At 38.1% G+C, this 22,467-nt stretch overlaps 1 protein-coding gene across 8 annotated transcripts in view; it reads left to right on the top strand.

Annotated features, from left to right (window-relative positions):
- ADAMTS6 (ADAM metallopeptidase with thrombospondin type 1 motif 6) overlaps positions 1-22,467 on the top strand; it is a 328,383-nt gene that overhangs the window by 171,059 nt on the left and 134,857 nt on the right. For 6 of the 8 annotated variants that reach the window (XR_012158888.1, XM_073344058.1, XM_073344059.1 and 3 more), the window contains 2 exons: positions 4,374-4,515; positions 19,535-19,642. Coding sequence is in view for 7 of the 8 variants with exons in the window: in XM_073344058.1 (XP_073200159.1) it covers positions 4,374-4,515; positions 19,535-19,642 (250 nt within the window). In the remaining variant the exon portion in view is untranslated. The remainder of the gene's footprint in view (positions 1-4,373; positions 4,516-19,534; positions 19,643-22,467) is intronic. The other 2 variants (XM_073344060.1, XM_073344061.1) reach the window with 2 other exon arrangements.

Here is a 22,467-nt window from a genome sequence, read left to right as displayed (position 1 = left end):
AGCTTAAGCCTGTGAACGGGGGTGGCCAACCTGAGCGTGAGAAGGAGCCAGAATTTACCAGTGTACATTGCCAAAGAGCCACAGTAATATGTCAGCAGCCCCCCATTAGCTCTCCCGCCGCTCCCAGCACCTACCGGCAGCCCCTCTGATCAGTGCCTCCCCCTCCATCCCCGCACCTCCCAATCAGCTGTTTCATGGTGTGCAGGAAGCTCTGAGGGCGAGGCGCGAGGGCATAGCAGGCTTAGGGGAGGGGCAGGAAGGGATGGAGTGGGGGCAGGGCCTGTGGCAGAGCCAGGGGTTGAGCAGTGAGCACCCCCCGGCAAGTTGGAAAGTTTGCACCTGTAGCTCCAGCCCCGGAGTCGGTGCCTATATAAGGAGCCACATATTCACTTTTGAAGAGCCGCATGTGGCTCCAGAGCCACAGGTTGGCCACCCCTGCCTGTGAAGTTCAGAGACGAGGATGCTACAATATCGTTTGTAGTGTATATTAAATCTTATCAGGATTAGGAATTTATAGACTCTCCTGAAATATTAAAATTAAAAACTATGTTTAGGTTAAAAATATGCCACAGAGTGCCTTACTCTGATCTCATCCCAATTTTACACTGGTGTAGCTACATTAATTTCATCAGAGATACTCTTGTCTTACATACTTATGGGCTGTTTAATTGTGGTATAGATGTTTGCGCCTGTAGCCTGAGCCCTGTGAGCCCGAATCAGCTGACACAGGCCAGCCACAAATGTTTAATTGCAGTATAGACATAGTCATACAGTGCAATCAGACTCAGGCTCAGAAAATCTCCCAGATATACACTTATGGAATCCACCTAACATTAAGAAAAGGGATGTTGATGGAACACTTGTAGCATCTAGGTGTATACATAAATTGTATAAAGAAAAGAAGTACTTGTGGCACCTTAGAGACTAACAAATTTATTTGAGCATAAGCTTCTGTGACCCTCAGCTCACTTCATCGGATGCATCCGATGAAGTGAGCTGTAACTCACGAAAGCTTATGCTCAAATAAATTTGTTAGTCTGTAAGGTGCCACAAGTACTCCTTTTCTTTTTGCGGATGCAGACTAACACGGCTGCTACTCTGAAACCTGTCATAAATTGTATAGTGATTCTGGATCACATTCTCAGGTTAAAAATTTTCACCATATTTGTGGTACAGAAATAATTTTTCCCCTTCCCCTTTCACAAACACTGTGAAGGGTACTGTGGAAGTTTTTTTCAGCTTTATCTGGGGTACCTAAATGGGATAACTGGTTAAAAACAGATAGCACAGGATATATCCCACACAATAAATTTACTGCAATTTCAGGGTTGTGGGAATTGGGGCATCTTTGTCCTTCGCATTGGCCTTGTCAGTTTCTTCATCCTCATCTATGTTTCTGTGGTTTGGTTTGGATTTTAATCATTGGCCCAAATCACTCCTACTACTTTTGTGCCTGGAGAGGGGATCTCCATGCAGAAGTGTGGCCAGGTTCCTCCATAACATTCCCTCAGAACCTGTTTGACCTCTCTGTTGTCTGGCATCTGCGCTGGAGGGGGTAATAGAGATAGAGATGGTCAGGGTGGAGGATCAAGAGGGAGACATATAGCTCTCTTGGCCCCCTGGAAATTTTCTGGAAAATTTGAATACAACCTCAATCTGTATTAATTTATGTTTTTGCATAGCCTCCCCAGGACCTTCAGCGGTCAGAGGGGAGTCCCTGGTAGCATGGTTCTATTTTTCATAGCTCATGGCAATCCTGTTCCAAATTTTCTTAATTTATAAAATACAGAGTATCAGGTTTCTATACTAAGTTTATAAAATGCGTCAATCATCCAAGTACTTTGAAAGAAATAACAGTTCTGGAGCAGAATGAAAGAGAGAAACCAAAATTATTCAGTCTTGGTAATGGTGATGTAATCTAGCCCCTTTAAGTGAATGACTGCTTTCTAATCATTCTCTTGGCTTTCTTGTTACTATATATATTTTGACTTCATTATAATGAGGCTGCTGTCATTAGAGAAGAGGAGGCAAGCTTCTGAATATTCTTGAGGGACTTAAACTTAGATGATTTGAAATTAACCTGAAAGATCTATAATTCTCCTTGCAATTAAGGATTTTTTGGAGGAGGGGTGCATGGAGGATGGTGGAGAAAAGTAGTTTTATAGATTAAGGCCTGATCCTGTAAACTAATTTGAGTAGGTAGACCCTTATGCACACACAGAGCTCCATTGAAGTCAATAGGGCTTTGCAGGGGTCTGACCATGCACATCAGCTTGCAGCATCAGGACTTAAAGATCAAGTGCTGCACCACTGAAATCCGTGGAAATTTCCTCATTGTTTGCAATAGTAGCTAGAGCAGATGCTAGATGCTCAATTCATCACTGCTTACTTAAGCAAAATTCCCATTTGAAGTTTATCTGAACAAGGAGTGCAGAATCAGGCGGTAGGTGATACTTCTGCCTATTTAAAATACTGGTCTGTGTTCTTTCCGTACCCAAAATGATCAGTGCAAACAATAAAACATTTGGGTGCACAGGAAATGTAAGATCAGGCTCATCAACAGCTACTGTGTTAAAAAAAGAAAAGAAAAATTTACACTAACAACTGGGCTAAAGAAGAAAGGACTCTGGTTATTATCTCTGAATCCTTTGCATTTGGTGTTTTGAAGATGTATTGGGGGAAATGTTTTGAGCCCTGATCCTGCAAACGTTTGTGCATGTTAATAACTTTTACACTTGTGAGTAGATCCATTTAATTCATTGGTATTACTAACTGCATAAAGTTACTCGTGTGTTTACATGATCGATGCCTTCATTGATACTTACCTTTTTTAATTATCAATGTTTTTTCCTTCAGTAGTTTTGTTGAAATATTTAGAAAATACGAATTAATTAGGGTTAAAAATTGAGAAAATACAATGCATAATTAAAGGGTGTTTTTCCTCTTATTTATCTCCAAATAAAAAGTAATGAAAATTTGAAATGTGCAAAATAATAGTTGTAGAACATTCACTTGTGAAATTATTTTCCTTTGGCAAGGTGTATGGAAAAAATCAAGTGGGGAAAAACCCAAAACAAAACAAAGGTGTTGGCAAAATTTACAGGAATGTTAGAAATTTTTAATAAATGTTGGCATAGGGATTCTTTAAAAATTCTAACATATTCACATGTGAAATTAAAGTAAAAAGCAGATTTCCTATTTTATGCACACTAACTGAACAATCATATTTAGCAAAATATAAAGCTTTCTAACAAAGGAACTCTGTCTGACTTTTGGCTTTCTCTATGTTATTTGTTCCATTTCATTAAAATATTATTTTTGAACATGGGCATACTTTGAAAAAACCCAACAATGATTATAAAGAAGAAAACATTAACTTTTTCAAGAATGATGACCCTCGCTGAAATGTGAAATTTGTCAGACTAAACACTACTAATACATTAGAACAGAGACCTTTGGCTCCAGGTATTTCGTCATTCATGAAATTTTATTGGCATATTTAAAGATCATAGGCAATTTTTATCACAGTATCTATTTCTTTGCCCAGATGGAAGAATATAGATTAAGGACCCAATCTTGCAAACACTTAAGCATATCTTTATACACTTGGGGCTTTTCTATACTTGAACTGATACAGCAGCACAGCTGTAGCACTTCAGTGTAGACACTATCTATGCCGATGGGAGGAGTTCTCCTGTTGGCATAGGTAATCCATATCCCTAAGAAGTGGTAGCTAGGTTGATGGAGGAATTCTTCTGTTGACATCGCTGTCTGCACTGGAGTTAGGTCAATTTAACTATGTTGCTCAGGAATGTGGATTTTTCACACCCTATAGTGATGTAACTGGGGCAACTTAACTTTTTAATGTATATTGAATATTCCCACAAAAGACAGAGGAGTTCTCACATGCATAAGGTTGCACAAGTGCTTCACTGTTTGTAGGATTAGTGCCTAGTCCTGAAGGGTTACACAACATTTCTTTTATTGGTTTCATTTTTTGTTTTTAATTCTACAACTAGAGGTGGTTATGTTTCCAAAGAGAACAAATAGGCTTAGAACAGAAATGAAAATCAGTCTTGTGTGGCTCAGAAATTATTTAAAATTTTTTAAAGATAACATTAAATCCATTTAATTGTCTAAAATGAGTATTTTTGTTAATTAATATTAACTCATGAGAAATTATTCTGATCTCTTAATTCCCTCCTAATTATAATTTTTCACCATGGGTGTACCATTTCACTGTTTGTTTATTTGCAACCTTATCTGTTTCACACACCCAATGCTGTTAAAACTAAGAACTAAATACATGATATCATAACTGTGATTAACAGTCAATAGAGTTCCTAATTCCTTTGGTCCTTTATGTTGAACAGTTCAGGCCGTGGTACTTGCCTTGATAATGAGCCTCCCAAGCGTGACTTTCTTTATCCTGCTGTGGCCCCAGGTCAGGTGTATGATGCTGATGAACAGTGTCGCTTCCAGTATGGAGCAACATCCCGCCAATGTAAATATGGGGTAAGAAGTCTTAATCCTTATGCTGAGTGTTCTGCTTAGTCATTTGTATATATTCCTTCATGACAAAAAATTTAGTTAGATGCAATACTGAGTTACAGTTTTCCTATAGTAATCCATGCAATACCGCCTGTGTAAATAAAGAGCAAGAGGTTTTAATCCTTATGCTGCATCTTTTGCTTGAGTCATTTGTGTATACTGTGTTCCCAAATGTTTGGGTAATAATGAATGTATGCAGTGTTGTGGTAGCTGTGTCAGTCCCAGGATATTAGAGAGACAAGGTGGGTGAGGTTTTATCTTTTATTGGACCAACTTCTGTTGGTGAGAAAGACAAGCTTTCGAGCTTACACAGAACCTGACCTGAAGAAGAGCTCTGTGTAAGCTCAAAAGCTTGTCTCTGTGGGTATTAATGAGTTGGATAAGTGTCCTTTAAGTAAGGCAGGCCGAATTAGGCTCATTAGGCTCAGTCCTGCTTCCTTTGAAGTCAGTTTAAAAACTCCCATTGACTTCCAGGGGAGCAGAATCAGGCCCACAATGTATCAAATCTTGAAATATGAAGTTTGTGGTGCTGGCTTTCATTTTTTAATTTAAAGCTACATTTTGCAGTCATTTTCTACTTGTTTTTTTTTTTTTTTTTTTGGCCAGGTCTATCTGTTTCAATTCATATTTGCTGGCATTGAGGTTGTTTCACACACTGCTCAAATCTCCTACTAAAAAAAGATAAATGGGCAAGAACACAGAGTAATGAGAAACTAAATAGCCAAAAAGGATACTAAAATAGCTGCTGACAAGAATGGCAGAGTGAAAGATTTATTCTCCCCTACCAAATTTCAATTGAATTTCCAGTAGGGATAGCAATAGCTATTTGCACACTACTATTTTAAACAGTTTATGCAATGTATTTTAAAATATTGTTTTAAAGAAAATCTTGCAGCCCAAGATTACATCTGTTACAATGATGCTTTCATCAATGATAGTCATCAAATAGATTCAGTAGGTGAAGATTAAATCTGAATAAAGCTAAAAAAGTTCATTTTGTAGTTTACAATAGTACTGTTTTAAATGAATCATTTATAATATATGAAAGAAAATTAAAATATTTAGATCATTCAAATAAACAGTGTAATCATTGCACTTGCAGTAATCACTTCTAATAGAGCTAAAATACAGAGGGAGTTTGTTTTTAATAACCTTTGGGTGATAAATCAGTATCATTCTTGGGATGGGTTTTAGGCTGATCATATAGGGCAATGGATTTAATAATTTTATCTTGCTGGGGGGTCTCCCATTCTTGATCCCCCACCAAAGCAATTTTGGCCTTTATTGTTTCTCTTTAAGTTCTTACTCCTTACCCCTTCTGGTTTCAGGGCCATGTTTTCTCTCAGTACATCTAGGGCACACTCTCCTTTTTTCTTCTCTCAAATTCCCATCACACTCTCTCTCTACTTTCAGAATAAGAAAATTTTCAGGCATTTAAACCATTTTCGGGACCATGCCCTTTTGAAGTATACTGCATTTTAAATCAAACTGGAAAGTTAATTTTGTGCAAAAACTGGCCAATGCACATGTATATTAACTTTTTCATAGTCTCTTTGCTAACCTATATTATCATTGTTGTTGATTATCATACTGTATGGTAGTATTCTGTTCTTAAACCAATATCTTTCCCTTAAATATGAAAAGAAATAGACATAAGGAAGATTTATGTAATCTTGGGTTTATGATTCCTGCTTTCTTTTCTTAATTTTTTTCTTTGTGTATTATGTTAAGAAAGACTCCTGTGTAGCTACGAAACAGGCTGAAAACCTAGAAGAATTAAGACACTATTTAAAACAAACCAGTAATCTTAGTGTGACATCACCAATGCTGTGAACTGATGTGATGTAATGTACCACATCAGTGAGTCAAGCAACAATTCTAAAAAAGTGTCTCAAGGAAAATAAATCATTTTTTAAGAGGATCTAAATACAGGATTCAGAATTGTATATATTTATACAACAGATTGTTTTGAAAGTCCTAGTACATCCTATCTGGGAAATAATGTACATTTAAAACATTATCCAGAATAACCATAATGTATCTGAAAATGCAATTATTATCATGTAAATGATACATATTTCAAGTGATGACTTTGAGGAAAGAGGAATGTCTTCTCTGGGAGTTTGATAACAGTTTGGGAGTATTCACGTGAAAAAGGGCTACTCACATGAGCAAGGGTTTGCAGGACTCAATTCTGGATCTAAATACTAGGAAGAGCTAGGCTGAATATTTATTTATATATTTTCATTTAAAAACAAGCACATAAACAATGCTTCGGGTGCCCTGCTTAATTTAATTTTCACAGTAAATCATTGTAATAGCTTGGTCATCTCAGTTCAATAAAATAATATACAAATATGCACTAGTAGACATAATAAAATAAAAGCTCATTCACAGTAGACATAATATAATCCTTCCAACAGTCAGTCCTCTCCCTGTCAAAATGCTTGTGGGAAAAGACGGGCATTATAGTGTGTCCATTAGGTTAACAAATTTGGACCTTGGTGGCCAAGAAAGGAATGAATTCTGAAGTAAAGAAAACTTTACAGAGCTCTAACAGCAGATCCCTTTCTCTAGCTTGACTGACTCCACTGATCTCAGCTATGGCTGTATGGTATGGGAAGAGAGACTGTCAACCTCTCAAACAGAACTGCTTGGGAATTTTGTAGTGAAATGGTTTTTCATTAGAAAATACCAGTATGTCGAAACCAAAACTTTTCACAAGAATGTACCAGTCTTGACAAAGCTTTCATCAGGAAATGTTTCTCAGAACCAGGATGGAATTTCTGGTCAAAATGAGAGAGAGATTCCCGCACCCCAGAATAGTCCACAGGTTAGGTTGCTCACTGGGGATGTGACAGACCTAGGACCAAAACTTCAGTCTTCAGGTGAGTGTCCTGTTCACCAAGCTATTGTAGGGTGGGTCTTTTTCAAGTTGTCCTGTTGTAGCTGTTCCACTTCATATAATTAATTAATTGGTCCAGTGAGAGTGACTCTATAGCTTAGTGGTTCAGGCACTTAGTTAGGTTATGGGAGACTCAGGCTTGTGTCCCTGCTCTGCTATTTTCCTGCATCCCAAGACAGAGCGCTAACCACTGAGCTACTGAGTCAGTCTCTCTCACTGTCTCCTGTTGGAACTGTTCCACTTTGTATAAATAATTAAATATTCATGGGATCAGAGAGAGCGAGACACACTGACTCTATAGCCAATGGTTAGGGCACTCACTTAGGATGTTTGAGATTGACGTTCAAATCCCTGCTCCAATGACTATTTAACTATTTATTCTCAGTGGAACAGTTCCAATAGAAGAGCTTGTGGGAGACATACCCTGGAGAAGCCAACACCCTAGTAGATAGGGTGCTGATGTTCAAGTCCCTGGCCCAAATCAGGTAGAGCAAGGACTTGAACCTGGATCTCCCATAAGTGAGGTCAGTGCTCCAACCACTGGTCTTTTGGGTGTTCCAGGGCAGGAAACTTTAGTTTTTTTGAAAAACTTCAAAATTTCCCAAGTTGCAATGGGAAAATTTTATGCTTTGTAGGTAAGGCCCTACTTAAATTGTGGAATGACTGTCCAAAAACTGCTGAATTGTGGACAAGCCATGGAAAATCACAGAAAAGTAATGGACCTTATTATTTGCAGTAATAAGATCTATTATTACTTTTTTTGCAATTTTCCACTGTTGTCTGCCTAGGGCTGAGAGCAGGGGCTCCCACTGTCAGCCACCCAGGCCTCCCACTGTCAAATTTGTGGTGGAAGACTAATATTGCGGGATCTGCAATTTCCGCAATATTGCAAATTAAGTAGGAAGTTATTTATAGGTGTAATCTATCCTGGACATGTATTGACAGACACTGCAATATTAAAGCCTGTGGGAAAGATTCTGCTATCATTTACATCTATACAAATTCCATTATCTTAAAAGCTAAAAAAAAAATGTCTTCAATAGATCTGCATAAATGAAAGCAGAATTTGTTTATTGTTAATTAAATGTACCTGTCCCAATGGGGTTGTGACCTCCTCAGCAGTCAAAATCTCAGATAGTACTACAGCCCAGATCTCATCCTTCAGTAAAGATGCTCACAGTCAGAAATGAGTCAGAAAGGGAAGAAAACTTCAAGATTCCCCTTAAAAACTTCCCTGTCATATCTAGGTAGACAGCCATTAGGAACTATTTAGATTTATTTAAGGCCCTACTTAATTTGTGATATTGCAGAAATTGCAGATCCCACAATATTAGGCTTCCACTGTAATTTTGATAGCGGGAGCCCCTGCTATGTGCTGTGCTGACAGTGTGAACCCTGGCCGCTCTGGGGCTGAAAGCAGGAGCCCCCACTCTCAGTCCCAGGTGGCCGACAGTGGGAGCCGCCGCTCTCAGCCGCAGGTAGCTGACAACGGAAAATCATGGAAAAGTAATAATGGAACTTTTTACCACAAATAATAAGGTCCATTATTATTTTTCTGCAATTTTCTGAGGCTTGTCCTCATGGGCAGCGGGTATAATAGGCCAGGGAGGCTGCCTCTGCCACCGGATGCCTGGTTGCGGAGTTTGGCGGGGGAAGTTTTGCTTTATTATGCCCCATGCAGGTCCCGGAGCAGCTGAGGAGGCGGTATGTGCTATTCAGCTTCCTGGGTTAATCAGTAATCTCCCTGGACTCTGGAGAGATTACTGATGACCCAGGAGGCTGAGTAGCAGTTCTGTTTTATATATTTAGGCTGGGATTTTCAAAGGGGCTTAAGGGAATTAAGGGCCCAACTCCCACTGATTTTTGATCAGTGTTGGGCATCTAACTTTCCTTTGTGCCTTTGAAAATTCTAGGCTTATACCTTCCTTATTATTTAGAAAAAAAAATTGACTGAAAACCATCTAGTTGTATTCATAGTTAGCCTTTATAAGTGATTTCTATCACTGTTTCCCTCCCCATTCTCTCTATGTGCTTATTACATTTACTTGTTACTTCTGGTCTCAAAGTAGTTCCTAATCCTGCAAACACTTATGCACATTCTTAACTTTAAACACCTGAGGAGTCCCATTTATGACTCACGCTTAATTTAAGTACATGCACAAGTATTTACCTCAGATTGTGGGTGCTTCAGTGTCACTATCTATCTCTGTGTTTGTATGAAATGTAATACAAGGGGGCCTTGACTGTGATGAGTCACTCTGGCTAGTAGTGGTGGTGATTACACGCTTATGATTACTACTACTACTAAACAAAATATCCTCTCTCCTCAGTTGTCCTTCTTCCTACTGACAACACGGTTTCAGCAGGAGCCTGGCTGCCATTAGCTGGGTCTCCCTCTGGTTGTCTTGTAGTAGCTGCACCTAGAGTTTTTTTTTTCTCCAAAAATATTCAATATTGGTCTAACACTTCTCCCATTGAAGCCAGTGGCAAAACTCCATAGAGTTAGTTCGAGAGCACTTTTGAAAACCCCACGCAGGGAGATAATGCTACTTTGAGGAATATTAATTCCTTCTTAGATATCTGCTAGGATAATCTTGGAATCATAAGAGGACAATGACACATGATGTTGCCTACCTCCTGAGGCCCTTACACTCAAGAAGCCCTTTGGAGCTCCTCTCATGCTGATCTATAATGAAGACACATCCACAGGGTACCAAGGAATTACCAAAGGCAAATATGAGATCCCAGTGGAGTTACTCTAAATTTATACCTATGTAAACTGAGAGGAAGACTTGCCCCAATGTATGTAAAATGTGAATTTTCTGTGTAGATTACATTTTCAGAGTTGTCTGGAATTTTAGCCTCATGACTTTCATTGGGCCAAATTCTGCCATAAGATACATGTGTACAGCTCTTCCTGATGTCAGTACATGCCTTAAAGGCACTGTCCCTTATTAAGTGCAGTGCAGAGGAGTTTTCTGGGGTATTTTGGCACTGTGGTTCCCTGGCATTCCTGTGGAACATGGATGCTGCTGCACCTTTTAAGTTGATGTAGTGTGTATTGCTCTCTGTGATGGCCAGCCATGGCCCCAGACTTCCCCATTCTCTTTGAGTGCTAGTGCCACTGGTGGTGCAAGATCTCTTTGTCTTTGAGCAAATGCAACGGGGACATTTGTCACTGGCCTCTGCATCAGGGCAAGAAAGAGGGGAAGGCTCCTTGCCTTGTCTCCCCAAACCCTTGAGCACCTGCACAATGACTGGTCAAAGTCTGGCTCTGGGTTAATTCAGGAAGGAATCTCAGCTTTGTCTTCGAATTTTCTTGTTTTATTTGTTTAAATAATACTTGAAATATACATGACTTTAACTATGGTTTTTGTGGTTCAAAGTAATGCATAGCTTTATTACTGGTTTGCATCAAGTCATAGTACTGGGCCACAGATTCTTAGGGCAATGGCTATAACCTCAGACATTTTTATAGAGGTTAACACTTTATGCATATGGTTGACTTTGTTGTAGAGCATTTTATCTGTGAAGATGTTGACTGCTAATGTGGACTTATGGATAGTGCTTAGCCATTCTTTAGTACACTAATTGCCTCCTTTGCTGCTGTACCTTTAATGGAATACAGATACATAAGGGGCCAAACTTTGTTTCATGTGCCAATGCCTGCTTCTACTGGGGGAGCCATCTGTGCACATCTAAGAATAGAATACATCAAGTAACGTACGTTAGCAGGGACTGATATTTCTCTTGTTGGTCATGGTCTGATGTGAGTAATCAAGCTCTCCAGTCAAATTGTCAGCTACGATACCAGTAAACTCAAATGTCAGAGTTCTTATTTGCATTTTGTTTGTGCTATCTGAGTTAGGATTGCCAACTTTCTAATCGCACAAAACCAAACACCCTTGCCCTGCCTCCTGCCCCTTCTCAGAGGCCCCGCCCCCGCTCTCTCCATTCCCCCTCCTCTGTCACTCGCTCTCCCCCTCCCTCATTCACTCGCTCTTTTTCACCAGGCTGAGGCAGGGGTTTGGGGTGCAGGAGTGGGTGAGGTCTCTGGCTGGGGGGTGCAGTCTCCAGGGTGGGGCCAGAAATGAAGGTTCAGAGTGTGGGAGGGGGCTCTGGGATGGGGCAGGGAGTTGGGGTGTGGGCTCTGGGGTGGGGCCAGGGATGAGGTTTTGGGGTACAGGAGGGGGCTCTGGGCTTGGGGGAAGCCAAGGGGTTTAGAGTGTGGCAGGGGGCTCCAGGATGAGTCAGGGAGTTGGGGTTTGGGAGGGGGTATGGGCTCTGGGCAGGGGGTGTGGGTTCCAGGCTGGGGCCAGAAATGAGGGGTTCAGGGTGCAGAAGGGGGCTCCAGCCTAGGGCAGGGGATTGGGGTGAAGGCTCCGGGAGGGTGTTTGGGTGCAGGAGGGGGTTCAGAGCTGGGACAGGGGGTAGGGATGCAGGAGGGGGTATGGAGAGTGGGCTTCTGGAGATGCTTACCTCGGGGGGCTCCCCAGAAGCGGCCGGTATGTCCCTCGACTCCTAGGCAGAGGTGCGGACAGGCGATGGTGTGCGCCACCTCCACCTACAGGCGCCGCCCCAAGTTCGCAGCCAATAAGAGCTGCAGAGCTGGTGCACAGGGTGGGGACAGCACACAGAGTGCCCCTGGATGTCCCTTCACCTAGGAGCCAGAGGGACACATCACTGCTTCCTGGAGCCATGCAGAGCCAGGTAGGGAGCCTGCCAACCCCGTCAACCGGACTTTTAATGGCTGCTGACTGGAGCCACCAGGGTCCCTTTTCGACCGGACATTCCGGTCGAAAACTGGACACCTGGCAACCTTAATCTGAGTGCAAATGAAGTTCAAGTCATGCAATCTGCAATAGGAAGCACTCACATTGCCTCAAAATGGGCAGCCTCAGCACACATTCTCACACCAGGGAGTGCTCCTCTACTTTTAACAGCCTACCTAAGATGGGCAAACACACATCACATTGGCACTGGAGAACACTCATGTTTCCTACCAAATAGATTTCCCAGCAGTGGCTGGACTAGCTGTGCCTCTGCTGTTCTTGGGAAGCCTGTTATGAGGCAGTGGGAGTGCCCATGAACCTGATTGCCATCAATGGAAAGTTACTGGAAACTTTAATGCATCAATCAAGTGGCACTGATATTCATACCTTCACTGCTGCAGCCTCCCTGAGGACCCAAATCTCTGCCTTCTACCGCCCAGGTTTATACTTCCTTGAGTAGATTACAGTGCCAGGGAAAGTTAAGGACTATATGTGGCTTGTCTGAATTTTAGGAACAGAGCTTAAAGCCTCTTGCAGCTGGTCTCAGCATACACTGTCAGAATATCTTAACTGAAAAGAAAATGGCCAATTAATTTTCATACTTTTCAAATCCAGAAAAAAATAATGGAGAAGAATGAATGGGCAGCAATTATTTCCGGTTCTACAGTACTTCTTTCAGTGGAAAATAAAACTGCAAAAGGATTGAAGTTATAGTAGACATTGTAGTGAGGTGCTCTAGTTTTAAATATTCAGAGGGCATAAAAGTAATGTATTGTCACACTTGTATTTTGACATACTAATGCATGTTTTATATATATAGAAATAATCAATGCTGCAGAAGTAGCATGACCTACCACTTGCGGTGAATGAAGTGTTCCTTGTTGTACACAAGAACCTACTCCAGCTAAGTGATGTTGATGAGATATGCTGTTAGCCTAACTTCGGGCCTTTGTGATGATGGAAATAAATGTGAGGAAGTGAGAGCAGAGTCTGAGAGATGCTTTTACAAAAAGAAAAAAGAAAAATCAACTGGGGGTCTTCACCTGAATAACTGACAGTTTCCACCTTTTCTTCGTTCCCTCATATATTATGAGATATAGTGTGAATTATGTTTTCATAAATTCCTATCTAATCCCTCCTAACTCACTGTACTGTGACCTTCTTTTTCCACTTGATTCATATCACACCGAAGTCACATTGTATTTTAATGTTTGTGTTTGTCAGAAGAGCCTAAATAGTTCAATTAGGCACTGATTTATACCTTTTTGTATCTAGTTTATAAATGTGTGCTAAAACTTTTTGTAGGCTGAGAGAGGATCTGAGCTTTTAACATTATGCTTTATCATTATAGGCTCTCTAATGTCTATTATTCTTTAAAGTGAGAGTATCTTGGCGATCAAGTGCAAAATCTGTTGTCACTAAGGGTCCAATCATGCAGGTCTTTCTAATTCAAAATTATTGAAGTCTGTCAGAGTTTTGCCTCAGAAGTACTTTCATGGTCATTCCCCTAAGTAAAAACCAGTTTGAACTACTGCTTTGTTCTTGAACAGTACTTGCATCTTTTTTAAGATTAGCATGGGTTCTGTTAAGGAGGACCATAGACTTGTCTCTTTCTAATACTTCGTGAGTTTTTCATCCTTTTCCATCCTTTGCCTTACAGACTCCCACAAAGGCAACATCAACCACCATCCTGACTCAACTCCCACTTTCCCCACCAAAGCACTCCTGTGTTCATCTCTCCCTACCTTTAAAGATGAACACCAGAGCACACAAAAATTAAATGTAGGCATACCACCGAGGCATGTAGGCCCGTTAGTTCAATTTTAAATGGAGGAAGGAGAGCCAGTGACCAAATGGGGGTCACAGAAGGATGGTAAATTACAAGATGGATTAGGAGCCATAAATGACAGTTCAGAGGCTGGAAGGTGGTTGGGACAGAGATAGGAAAAGCTGTGTGGGTTTGTTTCAGGCTGACTTACTGAGTGGAACCGCTGTAGTTTTGGAAAAGTTCAGATAAGCACCCAATACTTAGTCAAATAAGATGGTAACATAATATGTACAGATCGTCTAAGTTTAAGAATGACACTTCACATTCCTTCAGCATGTTTTGATTCATAACATGCTGCACTGCTTAATGAGCATTTATGGAAATGGAGCATTAAATATATTAACTTTTGGGTGCTTATCTGAACTGAGCAAAACCTCTGAACTGTCTGAGGTTCACCCATGATTCGTAATCACCCTCATAATTCTTAACATGTTATGAATAATATTTTTTGTTGTGAGGGTGGAAATAAACCAGGCAGAAATTTTTGTAGATCTCAATTATGTCAGAATTCAGGAAAATTATTTTAATGCTCTATTTTAACAAATGCTCATCAAAGGGTGCAGCATATTATGGATCAATACATTCTGAAAGAATGTAAAGTTCCAATTTTTAAGATTTTAAAATTTTATTAAAGAAAATCAAATCTCAATTTTATCATTAATTCATGTTTCTAGTCAGTGTGTTTCCCATCTTATTTTTCTGAATATTTTGGGTTTGAAAAAAGCCAAATTCTTTCATGAATTTTAGTTGAGGCTTTCATTTGAGTCTAGATTTTGGAAACAGCACAGCAAGTTGATCTTTCTCATATTATTGAGTTTTCATTGTGCTGTATTGTTATTATCATTTTATCATTATTAATATTAATATGTAGGATGCTTATCTGTTACATAATTTAAAAATGCCTGTATGTAACTCTGCATGACATACAGAAAGAGGCTCCATCATTTATAGCATGTAGGCAAAGGAAGATAATTTGATTTGCTGTTTTTTTTCTCTAGATGGGTTCAGCTTTGTTTAATTTACTGCAAATACAACCATCCGAATTCCAAACTGAAGTCATGGAGTCCTAAGATACACCGTTACAGGTTGTCATCTATCTTGTCTTAATCTTATGAAAGGCCTCAGCTTCAGTTTATGTTTCCTGGATTTTTAAAACACTTTCCATTGTTTTCTTTACAAATTAATAGGTATTACATCCAGAAATCCAGTCACTGACTTTGAGCTCACTGATTAGCTTTCAGATTGTTTCCTTCTTTTACCATGATCCTTTTTATACAACAGGATTAAGATCTGTTTGAAGTCAGGGAAAGGATATACTATCCTCATTTGATGTCCTAAAAGGAGTGGGGCTATCAGGTCACCTTATGTAGATTTTGTTTGTTTGTTTGTTTTGTGTGATAAAACATCAGTATCCTTTTTAATAGTGGCTCTAGTCCTGACCTTTCCAGGGCAGTGCTCTCCCATGGTTTTCAGACTGGCTTATTGGAAACAGCTGTTTAGAGATGTTACTGATAGGATAATGGTAATAAGGAGAGTGTCTCAAATCCATAATCAAGGATTAAAGTTAGTGCTAGTTTTGGGGCTGCCCTGGAGGGCAGAAAGCTTTTGCATCATAATAATTCTTTTAAAGCCTTTCTTTCTAATTTTTCCAAAATTAGTTGAAAATAAAGAACACACTGAGTCAAATTTATCCCTAGTGTAATTCCAATTTAATTCAATAGAGTTATGTTACAGATATCTATATTTCAACTTTTATTCTTTTAAATTAGCATATTAGGGGAAAACAAACTTTTTCATATTTGTTATAATATGTAAAAGAATCTACAGAATATGTTTTTATTTTTTTAAATTCTCTACATAGAATGATAAATTGTGTTGTTGTGGTCAGTAAGGCCTTAGTACGTTCCATGATTTTCCACAAATAAAAATATTATATACATGTGGAGTGATATGATATAATTTTTTAAGTAGAACTCCCTTATTATTTATATGGGGAGTACTGCTTAAAAACTTGTATGGAAAATCCCTTGATAGTTTTACTTATTTCTTTATGTCATTCCTTATGTACCAATCCTGCAGTTTTTACTGAGGCAAACTCCCACTGAAGCTAATTCTGAGTAAAGACTGAAAGCTCATAATATTACTTAGCTCTTATACAGCACTTTGCATTAGTAGATCACTAAGTGCTTTACAAAAGAGGTAAGCATCATTATCCCCATCTTACAAATAGGGAAACAGAAGTGAAAGGACTTGCACAAGATCACCCAATGGCTGAGCTCTGAATGGAACTCAGGTCTTCTGCGTTTCCTACCAAGTTATTTATTTGTAGTTACACACTATAGGGTAAGATTCATCTGTGTGCTACAGTAACTTTGTGCTGCTCAGATGCCACAAAGTAGCCCGGGTGCAGCAGAGAATCTGTCCCATACTTGTCAAGAAATGTTTAACGTTTAATAACTCTTCACTTTGATACTGCTACTCTGACATTGGATGGATGAAATGTTTGTTCTAATGATCATTTGTCCCTTAATAGTAAAATCCAGACATCAGTCTCAACAGAGGGAAACTATAGATATTGATATTTGAAATTAAAGTTCAACTTTGAAAACTGTAGTCTGTGCTGAAATTCATCGTACTAGCAGCTAGGCTGTTAGGTAGTCTAGAGTTATGATAATCATTCAGATGATCCTGGAATTTAAAGGTGTTTAAAATCCAAACCAGGATCTATATCTGACTTTTGCAAATGGCTTCTGTCTTTATGAATGGAATCAAAACTCTGTATCCAAAACCACAAAAACTTTGGGCTGTTTAAAATCCTGATCCAGACTTTGCAACCTGAGCCCAACTATTAATTTAAACATTAAAGTTGCTTAGGTGCGAACATAAGTAGTGAGGTTACGTGCAGGATGATCACAAATGAGGTGAGATCTCTTTGACATTTGCATCAATATAAAAAGGTGTCTAAGCCACATGTTTTGGCACATGAGCCAAAAGATAATGAAATGGGACATGAGATCCCCATACCTTATCTGAAAGCTGAAACAAAAAAATTTCAGATGTTCCATTTGGAATCCTTTCTAAAATGGATTGGAGTCAGGAGTCCTGGTTAAAGGCATATGTTTATGGTTTGATATGAATTTTGAAACAGAGTTTAATCAAAGTAAAATTAATAAATCCATGAAATAGATTTTTCAAGGTGTTACTTTTTTGGCTTGTCTTCTTTGCTTTCCCTCCGCTTCATGATCTTTTAAGCAATATAAGCATCTGACAATGTGTTCTTTATATATGAGACTGTTGCCACATGAGCAGTCCAGGTGCTGCAAAGGCAGGAGTCTTTCTCAATATGAGATTATCCAAATAAGTGTTTTCAATACTTCAGTGGGGGGAAAATCCTAAATTTGAAAATGAAGGCAGTTTTCCCATCAGTCATCATAAAAAATCCTGGATTGCTTTTGCACATGGCAACATCTTTCCTAAAAGGAGTCACTGAAATAATCAGATTTTCTGAGTAATCGCATCAACTTCAATAGAGCTCTAAAGGTCAACAGAAAATTGAACTTTCAACTGTTTTAAAATTAAACTGGGTGCACACAGGGTGCAGACCATATAGTTAAAAATGGGACAGAAGCTCTAGAAAGTAACAAAGCCCTGATACCCTCAGTACTTATTCCCCAGCCAGCTAGGTCCATTCTATTGCAATGTATTTTAGAAAATCGTTCCTTTAATATTCCATATTTGTACCAACATTGAAGCTAAGAACACCAGGGGCCCAATCCTGCAAACATTCTCTGTGCACATCTCTCACTAATTTTAATTACTTCAGTGGAAGTTTTGCATACAGGGTGGCCTGCAAGATTGGATTCTAAGTTACTAATATTCAGTGGAAGCGTATAGTACAGGATCATTACTATAGCTACCAATAAATAAATATGTACAGTAATATTTCAGTATGTAGAATAATGGAAGAAAACTGAATCTTGCAGCAAAGTTTAATAGTTTTTACAAGCCAGGTGCATATAAGATGCAGCCTTAATCTAGAAGTGGAAGACAGAGAACCTAATTATAAAAGTACACTGTATTTGTAAAAATATCATTATAAAATGTGAAAGGTAAGATAAAAGTGCTTCAGAATGGAAATTTTCACTTCTTTTAAATCTAAACTTTTCTAAAAGAGGGAACATAATGAGGCCTGATAGTCATTTCTTCAGCGAAACAGTGAATTTTGAGGGGAGAGCTGACTGATATCTTTGACTTATTGGCATTGCCTTTTCCTTTAATTCTTCGTATATGTGTTTGTCTGCATATAAAATACTATTAGGATATTATGTTAAACCACCATTAAAAGAGTTATAATAGAAATAAAAATTGCATTGGATCATTAAAAACATCTCTCTGATTATTTATCTTTGCATTTTAAATTTAAAATTTTTATTTCTTTGGGTTTAACAATAAAAAGCCCCACCTATAAATAAAGTCTAGACACCCCGACAATAATTAGATTCCCATCCACATAAAGATATCACCTCCCAGTGTAACACAAAAATTACTATACAAATCAATAAATACAAAAGCAAAATATGCCCCATTCCACTACACATAAAGAACATGATCCAAAAGCCATTGAAGTGAAAAGAAAGACTCCTAAAGACTTCAGAGGTGTTTGGGTCAGGCCCCAAAGCCCCGAAACCCCAAGCCTTCAACCTTTCTCAGAAGCCATATAAATGGATGGCTTTTGCAGCGTACCCAGATGGTCCACAAATCTGGGCTAATTAAAATGCATAGAATTTCAAGTGCAAAAGTCAAAGATAAAGTATTTTAGAAGAAAAACTATATTGATTTATTTGATACCATCAATAGTTTGGGGCATGATGATATAAATTATCTATGAAAATCTCATTTATTAATTTGGGAAGTCTAAAAGAAATCTTTAATTTAGTATATTATTCAATTATTACAAAATTTACATACATCATTTTAGTTAACAGTAGCCTGAGCTCAGAACCTGCATGGTTTAAAATAATGGGAATAAAATACAATATTGCTTTTTTATATTTCAGAAGTAAAGTTATCATTCTACAAGTGGATATTTGGGGTGGATAGGTAAGCTAATGGGGATACATCAGCAGACAGTAGGACTTCTTTTAAAAAGACATCAAATACAGTATTAGCATTAAGCAGCAGGTTCTGCTTATGACAGAACATCACTTCCATGGAAACATGGAAGACACATTTTTGTAATCTACTGTTGATACTGCCAGATTTTGTTGGCAGAATATTCTAGGCAAAGTATAGTGGCTTTGAAAATGCTCCAAAATAGTTTCCAAACTCTTTTAAAATACATATATAAAAATTCTACCCATTCTTATTATCTCTATTCAAAACAAACCATGTGTGTGTGCGCATACACACTTTTGTAGGAGGACTGGAAATAATTTTAGATTGTTATTCTGATCAACTTGCTTCTGCCTTCTTTCCTAGGAAGTGTGTAGAGAGCTCTGGTGCCTCAGCAAAAGTAACCGCTGTGTTACTAACAGCATTCCAGCAGCTGAGGGTACTCTTTGCCAGACAGGGAGCATTGAGAAAGGGGTGAGTTCAAATGATTTATTGTTTTAGAAGTATAAACACTGCAAAAATGAAAAACTGAAAGTGCTTACTCTTTGATGCTTAGATGACATGCACTAATTCAGAATGTATTTGCATAATGAACTCCTCCCTAGTGGAAAAGTCCTAAATAATTTGATAGAAAATACCTTTTTTTTACACCAGTATCTATAATTTAATAAGAATTTTATCCTTGTTCTAGAATTTTATAGGTTGGCTTGAAAAATATGTAGAAAGGGTATTATCCTGTATCAAATTCTATAGGTTTACAAATAAATTTCCATAAAACCCCAATTGATTTAATCTTTATTAAATTATATAGTACTCTTCCATAATGGATTATTTTAACTCTGGGCTCACCATGTTTTCATGAATGAGCCATGACATATATCTGGAGACTGAAAGTTTTTATTTTGTTTGAAGATAAAAAAAAACTTTATTTTTCCAGCAATAAGCCAAAACACTCAGGCATGTAGAAAAAAGCTGTCATAGTAAAAGGCTTCTTTATGGTCCCCCATTTACCACTGACAGCTGTTTTGGCTTTTAGAGTTATTTCTGTAAAACCCTGTTGTTTTCATAACTACTCAGTTTTAAAGGACTTTTCCATAAGAGCTGATAAACTTTCAGATGATAAGTGTTAACGGTGATATCTGCAGAAAGTAATTGTTTCAATGGGGATACACAGAGATTTATTCTTTTCTATCTCAGATCTACAAAGGCTGTGTGTGTGTGTGTGTGTGTGTGTGTGTGTGTGTCTGTCTGTCTGCACATGGATATTTTTAATAAAAAATCTAACATTTTGTGTGGTTAGTAAAGAGCTCTGTTAATTTTTTTCCATGGAAAATTTTATGGCTGAAAATGTGTAGTCCATTCAGAACCATAAGCAGAAAGTGGAAATAGAAATATTTTAAAATAAATCAATTTACTGAATACAGAGAGAAACAGACCTGAAATAACTTGAGTTTCATACATCCATTTGCAAGGTAATATACAATGCACTTTACACAGGTTTGTTCAAACTGACAAGAATAATTGTATAAAACCATTCTGATAACTCTCTGGGAATTAGTGTATTTGTCAAAGCTACATTTGTAGATCAGTGTCTAAAATTTACTGTTCCAGACTGGATTTAGGCTAACAATGACCACTGTCATCTCTCCTCAGTTCTAACTCCTGCCATGTCAGCTGGGCTAGTTGCAAAAAGATTACACTACATTTTGACTTACAATCTGATGTTTAAATAAAGAGAATGAAAACTTTTGGGGAGCTGTCATAGTTTATTAATCCTTGCTGATGACTTCATTCAATGTGTGCTGAGTTTGGAAGTATTGGTAAATCATGTTAAATAATTTCATTGTTGGGGTCATAAAAATAGAATTTACAGTTAGCTAATAAAAATATGGAGACCTTCACATTCTACCAAAAAAGGAGTAATAGAAAATGATAGGATTCTTATTCTAATCAGCAGTCTAGGTTTATTTTGGAAGCATCCACCCTAGCCAATGACAAGAAGCAATTTACCTCTATTTATATCTTTAAACCCATGAGACCACAGTGAAGAAGGAAAAATGCTCTAAAACACTGTTAGTGTCCATTTGCCAGAGATTACAATCATTCTCTTCTCTACAAAATATCATGTCCAGTCATCAGACACTTATTCCATCATTGGATTTTAGTAGCAGTCATGGGAACATGTATATTTTTTACAAATGTAAAATTATTCATTCCACTAAACAGTAAAGAAGCTTATCTTTAAATTGGAACTTCAAAGTATCCTGTAAATTAGTAGTTCCTGATAGCAAAAAGCCATAAAGCACAAATTCTTTCCAAATACGAGGTTCAGTTCACCACACACTAAGGAGAATATAATAGCTTACATTTCTGTAACACCTATTATTATTATTAACACATATATTGAAGTTGTGCCTAAAGGCCACAACTGAATAGGTCCCCACTGTGCTAGGCACAGACCAATCATATTATAAATGACAATACCTATCCCAAAAAGCTTAACTGTACTTAAAACATATTGAGAAAACCAATTTCTGCTTTCAATTTAATTGGCATAAATTCTGAGTAAATGTGTTAAGTCAATGAAGTTACTCCAGATTTACAATGGTGTAAATGAGAGTAGAATTTGGTCCAGAGTGCAAATGTGTGTAGTAAAGGCATATCTGCAGAGCTGGCAGCAATATCTGTAATTCAGATTTCCTAACATTTTTTATTACAAGGCCCTGCTTTCAGTTGCTTGTAAGCTTGCCAAACTTTACCCCATTTGGGCTGAAATTTTCTATGCAAGTTCTCCCTGAGGCTGAAGATATTTTTGAAAGTTTAAACAGCTATTTCTGACAAAGACATTATGGAATAATACATTGTTTTACCAATGTAAAGATTCTTATAACTGTTTTGTTGAGAAGCTCTAGTACTTTTATGCTTTGGTGCAGGGACCTGAAATTTGGCAAGGTGTTACCCTGGGCCAAAACAATGCCTTTTGCTTTCCTGGTGAAAACCCAGCCAGATTTGGCTGACGTAGGAGCCTGAGATATTATTGTTTGTCCTTCTGTCATACATTGCAGGTCTTCTGATGCTGCTTCTGCATAATATTACATATATAAAAAGTACTCTATTATAAAATTGTTAAGATTATTCTCTTCTTCATAAATTTATACATTTGTTTTGCTTGGAAAATGGATTATAGATTGCTATCAATTATTTTATTAGCTAAGTTATCTTTAGAAAATTGATACAGTATTGTTCAAACTTTGTCTGTTAGGTAAGTCACCAGCAGTTTTAAAAAAGTCATAACATAC

Source organism: Lepidochelys kempii, chromosome 5 (genome assembly GCF_965140265.1).
Source record: "Lepidochelys kempii isolate rLepKem1 chromosome 5, rLepKem1.hap2, whole genome shotgun sequence".
In the NCBI taxonomy this organism is placed as follows: Eukaryota; Metazoa; Chordata; order Testudines; family Cheloniidae; genus Lepidochelys; species Lepidochelys kempii.
Note: the sequence above shows the minus strand (reverse complement) of the source record. Positions and strands in the feature narration are given on the sequence as shown.